A 7,500-nucleotide genomic window follows, 5' to 3' on the forward strand; every position below is an offset into this window, starting at 1 on the left:
CGGACTATACTCCATAAGACCGCGTACTTGCGACTTGTAGAGTGCTGCTACACAGGCCCATCCAGGAGATGGCTAATGCGACGTATGCATCCAAGCTTCCAGGTAGTTGTCATAGTCACGTGCTAGACGTGACACGTGTATGTTAAGCCGCTTAACATATACGTTCTTGATGGAGTCCTGCAGAGACAATCTTTTGCCGTGGAGGATGATATTTGGAACGGGCAAGGAGACCAGGTCCCTCTGTGAGATGAGCATCGCCTGCGTCTTCTCTGGGGCCAGTGTCACCTGCTATCTCCGGCTCCACGCCACAAGCGTCTGACTGATGCGCTTTATTTATGATGGTCGTGTCGCTTACACGTGAATGACATCGTGAAGTCGTCAGCATACGCGGACGCCTCCGGAATGAGCTGCAGGATGTTATTAAAGAAGACGTTCCAAAGCGGAAGTCCGAGGGCGCTTCCTTAGGATACTGATGGAGGAGTGGCCATTCACCACCACGGAAAGTGATCTTTTGAAGGAGGTCCAGAGGGTTCCCACTGATGCCGAAGCTCCATGGCTTGCTGATGATGCCACGGTGCCACACCTTGTCGAACGCACCAGCGATGTCTAGTGCGATCACGTAAGTGTTTTGGCCATCAGCTAAGGCGATGACTGGATGAGAAGTATATCAGAGGCTGATCTCTCTGCCCAAAAGCCAAACAGTTTCTCATTCAGTAATTGGTGGCCGTCGAAGTGTCTTATGTGCTTTTCAGCAGGAATACTGTCAAGTATCTTGCTAAATACAAATAGCAGAGATATAGACCTATAATTGTTAGGATACATCGGTGCGGGTTCCAGAAATAAGGCCACTGCTTCATTTGCAAGCATTTGTTGAAATGCCTACACAGGGGCTCTGCTAGTTGGTCACCACAACCTTCGAGCAGACGGGGACTAATCTGGTCCTCGCCAATAGCTTTATTCGTGTCTAAATGGCCAAGGATTTTCTTAACTTTGTCATCTATAATGTTGATGGTTGCTAGTGTGGCTGTAGTGTAGAGAGAGGGACGGATGGGAGAATTAGGTCGAGGTCAAGGACACTCATTTAGCTTGCAAAATAAGTGGCAAGTACCTGGACTCGTGATTGTAGGGTATGTTCTTGTAGGCCATCTTGTGCAGTTGTTAGTCATGGTTGGTTGTATACCTTTCTAGTCAGCAGCAGTACAGCACTGATAACCAAACTATGACTGATCTGCTTCGTATTTGTATCTCTGACTAGGTATAAAACGTCTCTGTTGTGTTAATTAGATTACATTTATATTGGATACCTGGTCATTGATATCGCGACTCAATATTTTATCCCAATTCACCTGTCTTAGCCCATTTGGCTTTATTCCAGAGCGAGTATGTTCTAATTGTACTCTCCTCTCGATCCACATTTGTTATCACTTGTGTGAGAACAGCAAAGTGGTCGGAGGATCCAACAGTCCCCAGTTAGCTACATGTAATTATGCACTGTCAGCAACTCATTAAATGCCGTGGCGACAAGATATTGGCTGCATTCATGTGCTAGTAGGAGAACATCAAAACGTGACTGAAGGAGCTCTCGGCCTTGCCGCTGGGGCCTGTAGCACACGCACATCAGATTAGATAATTCTTACTGAATCTTAAGGAACATCATTTCCAGATGATCAAGGATGTTCACAGAGAACCGCAAAGTTTTTACGAAAGACAGCGATGCCACCAAAGGGGCCAACTGCCTTGCCGCATCGGTGTAGCTGTTCACTTTCGCAAAGGCGGCAGGGACATGATGACTGAGGAATATCTCAATGGTAGCAGTGACGTCAGGATTATGTGGGATTATAAATCTATATGTTAAATCCCCTGCGTTCGTTTGAAAACTCCTGACATTGGCTAATGTGATGGATAGGCTACCTGGCATACTGCTGTGCTTAAGGCCAGGTGTATGGGCGTGTATTAGATACCAGCAATGGCCCATTCGCTACATGTGATGCAGTTATGAGTTTGTTTAATGACTGAATCAGCAACGCAGTGTTAGTAGCCTGGTCATTAGAGAGCTTAGTAAATAAAAGCTCTTGCCTCTCGTGCTCTTTCCGAGTGCAGCAGTCTTGGTCCAGGTGACCTCTGCATTAATATTAACAGGTCAAGTTCCTAGAACAATTTACGTCTCTGAGACATGTTCGTTTGTACATTTGGCAGCCCTCCTTCACTCTCTGCCCAGTGACTGACCTAGCATGTACTTACTCTGTATTTCATCTTTTTTCACCGAGTTCCTGTTGCCGCTCTCTTGTGTGGGGCTAAGGGAGGTGGTACTGACCCCCAGTTATTTCTGTTGCTTATGGTGTTGACAGCATTAGTTTCTATCACATATGGCAGTGACTCTCTGTAAAGGTTTAGTTTTTTTGAAGACCACCATTCACTAGCTGTTTGATGCCGAGAGGAGTGTTCTTGCCACTCTTCATCTATAGACCGCACTTCTAGTGCACCTAAATTGGATTTGACTGATGCCATGTTGTCAATTAGATGCAAGATAAAGACAGCAGCACGAACTTTTTACGATTCAACTTGGCTCCTAATTTCGTAATTCTTTTATTATCGTTATGAATTGACTAGGCTGGAGACTCAGTAAGTCTGTCACTGTCATTCTCAGTAATTACTGGAGCCTCATTTGCGTCACCTGCTAGTGCAGGCTGTGTCGCGTCGTCAGGGAACATCACATCGTCACTGAGTCCGACGACTGTTAGCAAGAAGCCGATTTCTGTGCAACTAAAAGTGCTACTGTCAGCATTGCAAGCAGTATGATACACGTATGGCAGTCTGGAGCTGTGCAGTGATGCATCTCTTTATGCATTGACAGTCTTTTGGGCCGTGTAATCAACTTTTGTAATCATTTTGAGAATGAATGGTAGGCATCAAAGAACGATTGAAGCAGAAGTGTTGGTAGAAGGGGGAGGGGGTGACGGCGGAAAGAAACAAAAAGATCTAAAGGCTAATAATTCTTAAAAATATTCTTAAAAAAATATAAATATAAGGAATTGGACACCCAAAAAATGATTATTATGCTTTTAAAAATCATAAGGTTAGACAAGAATAAAAAAAAATTATGATACTTAAAAGTTGAAAGATAAGGAGACTTTAAAAGATAAATAGATTAAATAAATTTTAAAAGCCAAAAGATAAAAAGAATGATCAGTTTGTAACCTTAAAAAAAAGGATGATAAATAGAGAGGATGCAGTAATGATTAGTCAGACAACCGAAACCGAAACACCGTTTTCCCTACCTACGTCTCATCGATCACAACGGTTTTTAAACATGTACATTAAAACTTATAGGAAGTTTGTGTCAATAAAAAACTAATCTTATATTATACCTGGTATATTCACGAAAGCGAATATCTACCAGTACAGGCAACAGTGCTTAAAAACTGCGTTAAAACGATAAAAACGTCAGAGAAACTTCCAGATTCTTCACGTTAACCACAGGCCTATCTCTCTCTTTATTCTCTTCTCCCTCTGTTTATCTGTTTATCTCCCCCCCCCCCCTCCCCTCTCTCTCTCTCTCTCTCTCTCTCCCTCGCCCTCGCCCTCGCCCTCTTCCTCCCCCCCCCCCTCTCTCTCTCTCTCCTCTTCCTTTTCCTTTTTTATAAACTTTATTCCAAAAGTTACATGGTCTGTAACATACAGTTCTTTTTATTAATCTTATATGTGCTAGAATTTTCCATTAAAGGTATAATTATCTAGAACTTAATACAAATAGTTTTAAGTCAATTCTGATAAACGAAGCTAGTCTAACTAAAAATTACAAGTCTGGTTCAAATTGTAATCTCCAAGCATTCACTGCTGTCTTGAACAGCTGTAATGTGTCGAGAAAAAACAGGTTATTTTGCTGGACTAAAATGTTCACATTTTAGTAAATCTAGGCAGGAAGGAGCGTAGATAGACCCCTGTTCTCGCGAAGGGAACCTGGACTTCTTGAACTTGATTACTAGCGTTTCTTGTCCCGTACGTAGGTGTGGCTGCTGGTGGAAGTCGTAGCGATGTTAACGGGGAACTATTTTGTTTATGCATCTTGTAGAAGACGCAAAGGCCAGCCACATCTCTCCGATGTTGAAGGGACTGAATGTGTTGGCGATTCATTTATGGGAGTCTCCCGTTCCACTAGCCGCTGGACTCTGTTTTGAACGGTGTCCAGGAGGGCATGATGAGTTAGCGGGCAGGACAGCCAGGCAAGTGGCGAGTGCTCCATCACAGAGCGGACTTGGGAGTTGTCTGTCTAACAGAGGAGCGATGCGTCGTATACAGGCCAACTTTCTTCCTGCGTTCTTTGCTAACTCATTGTTAGGTGATTATCAATATGCACGCCAAGAATGTTCATATCCTTGCTAAAGGGCCTGTCACACCTTAACGTTTTAGAGAACGTATGGCTAGCGTATGGAAAACGGTGGCACACGCTCAGCATACGCTTGAATAAGTTATGGGTACGCTGCTCCATCGTTAGGGTACGTTGAAGTACGGTGGCGTACGGTGCCGTACGTCGTCGTACGCAGGGACAGCGAGAAGTTTTTGAGCATGCACAAAATTCTCGACGTATGCCAGCGTGTGGCCAGTACGTTATGCATACGCTGGGGATAAGTTAAAGGCACGTTAGGCGATCGTTATCATTCGTTCTCTGATCGTTCCTCACGCGTTGTATCATTACCTGTTAGTTCGTTCCTCACAGGTTCCTCACGCGCTGAGTACGTTCCCCGATCGTTGTCTTATACGCTCTGCATACGTCGACAACGCGCCGAAAAACGAAGAGTTCAGCGTACGCCACCGTTTAACATGTTTACCATACGCTAGCCATACGTTCTCTAAAACGTTAAGGTGTGACAGGTTCTTAATACTGATGACTTCGTGATCATGAAAGAATTGAGCTTCAAGTAAGTCACAAGGGACAGACTAGGAGAAGGTCGGTCTGGGTCATGAACTCATGAACATATTTTCGGCAAAGAGCGAAGCCAGTAGTGTTTCTCTCTGCTGGAAAAAGGGGATATGCAGTCGTCAGGTGAAAATCCTTGTTGCTGTTTGATGCAGATTTATTTCCCACAGAACGACCAGTGAGTTTCAATCGAAGGTCCTCCTTCCATCGATTAATTGCCCATTTTTTTGACAGCTTTCATTCTCTTACAAGCCACAGCGTGATGACTAGTAATTTGGTAAGGGACATTGCTTGTCCGGCAACAGTGCCAGTGAGAATGTCTTCTCAGGGTGCTTCAGATAATGCATCACACGTATCTTGCCAATCTGCCTTTTCCCATTAACAGATTGTACACTGATCTTGCTTAATAGTGCAAAGTGATCAGTTGAGCCAACTGTAACCAGGGAAGAACAACTGACGTCTGATTCAACCAGATCGGTAATCACAGGGTCAAGGGATGAGCCTGATATGTGGGTTGGGAAATGAATATGATTTGTGAGCTCAAATTTAGTCTCCCCCCCCCCCTCTCTCTCTCTCACTCCTACTGGTCTTAGATTCTCTTTTTTCTCTGTATTTCTATCTCCTTTTTCCCTCCCTCCTTTCTTCTTCGTCTTCCCTCTCCCCTTCACTCCATCTCTCTCTTTCTACTCTAGACGTGCACTGTCCAATCGATGTGTGTGTGTGTGTGCAATATATATATATGTATATATATATATATATATATATATATATATATATTACGTTTTCAGCTTTATCGTGTTACCTCTACGTCTAAACAAATTTTAACAGATAGACAGATAGAACACTGATAAACCAATACAAAATCACCATAGGACGAGCTGGTCTTCGTCAACTATGGAACGTACGAGGACTTCGTTGCGGTGGAGGAGATGGGAATCAAGGTCGCAGGTCGTGTTGTGATCGCCAAGTTCGGATCCATCTTTAGGGGTGATAAAGTTCAGAACGCCGAGAGGTTCAACGCTTCAGGCATTATCCTGTATACGTAAGTCTTCTTTAAAAGCTTATTTATATGAAAAAGGAAGACCGTCGGTATATTGCTTTGGTGAGCATGTGATTTATATCATGTTCCAAGGAATGTTTACCTTTTGTGCTGGATGAAAATAGATGAAGTAAAGTTCGTTTTCTTCTTTCGTCAGAATTAGCAGAAACTATCAGTTCTAAAAGTAAGCGTTCTCAACACTTGGTACACTTCCGTTCCGTTCCAGCGACCCTTCCGACTACCACCCTGAGTCCGACAGCGGAGGCCTCGCTTACCCTCACTCGTTGTGGCTTCCTGGGTCCGGCATTCAGCGCGGCAGCATAGTCGTTCACGATGGAGACCCGACCACTCCGAACTATCCAGCCCTCGGTAGGGATCTCCTCTGAGCGAATTTTGAGAAGTAGGCTGAAAAATTATGTTGTCCCGTTTACAGTTTTCTCTTTATCTTTGTGTCTCCTTTACAAATGTCACACACAAAGGCTCTCCACATTTCAGAAGGAGCATATCGCCTGCCAGAAGACGAGACCGACTCCCCCAAGATACCCGCTCACACGCTCAACTATAATGACGCCCGCAAACTACTTGTTAATATGGGCGGGCCGGAAGTGCGTGAAGAATGGAAGGGTCGACTCAATATTACTTACAGAATGGGTCCAAAGCTAGCAAGGAAAGGATGGTAAGGAATAATGTGGTGCATTTTGCGTCATCGTTTGACTGTATCATTAAGATTATAACAACTACAACAATTAAACAATGATGTCAATAATCAATGTTACAATAATAATGATAACGATAATTGTGATATTTAAATGATAATAATTAAAAGGATAATAATAACAATGATGATGATAATGATAATAGTGATGATAATAATATTGATAATAATAATAATAGTAACAATATTAATATATGCAATAATAAGAAGAGTAATAATAGTAATCATGATAATAATAATTAAGATGATGGTGGTGATAGTAATAAAATTAATGGTAATCATAATAATGATAAGTGTAATAATAATAATAATAATAATAATGATAATAATAATAACAATGATGATGGTAATAATATTAATGATAATAATAATAATGTTAATGATTGAAATAATAATGAAAATATTAAAAATAATGGTAATGATAACGATAATAAAGATAATGATAATGACAATAATAATGATAAAAATAATAATAATGACAATAACGATGAATTAATAGTAGTAATGAAGATAATAATGATAATGATAATGATGATAATAATAATAATAATAATAATAGTAATAGTAATAATAATAATAATAACAATAATAAGGTTCATTGTTGTGATTACTGCTGTTATCACTGTTGTGATATTACCATTATTTTCATTATTATTATTATTATTATCCTTCATACATATCATCATTATTACCGTCATTATTGTTGTTCTTACAATTATCATCATTATTGTTATTACTATCATTATTATTATTGATATCATTGTTATTTATATTGTGGTTGTCGTTGCTGTTGTTTTGTTGTTATCATTGATGATTATTATTATTTTG

The 7,500-nt window shown here is 41.3% G+C and overlaps 1 protein-coding gene across 1 annotated transcript in view; it reads left to right on the forward strand.

The window, feature by feature from the left end:
* Positions 1-7,500, forward strand: part of LOC125040378 (N-acetylated-alpha-linked acidic dipeptidase 2-like) — a 47,572-nt gene that overhangs the window by 9,549 nt on the left and 30,523 nt on the right. Inside the window, exons 8-10 of the mRNA XM_047634933.1 lie at positions 5,791-5,960; positions 6,184-6,326; positions 6,453-6,633. Coding sequence (XP_047490889.1) covers positions 5,791-5,960; positions 6,184-6,326; positions 6,453-6,633 — 494 coding nt within the window. The remainder of the gene's footprint in view (positions 1-5,790; positions 5,961-6,183; positions 6,327-6,452; positions 6,634-7,500) is intronic.

The sequence above is a fragment of the Penaeus chinensis genome, chromosome 29 (assembly GCF_019202785.1).
Source record: "Penaeus chinensis breed Huanghai No. 1 chromosome 29, ASM1920278v2, whole genome shotgun sequence".
In the NCBI taxonomy this organism is placed as follows: domain Eukaryota; kingdom Metazoa; phylum Arthropoda; class Malacostraca; order Decapoda; family Penaeidae; genus Penaeus; species Penaeus chinensis.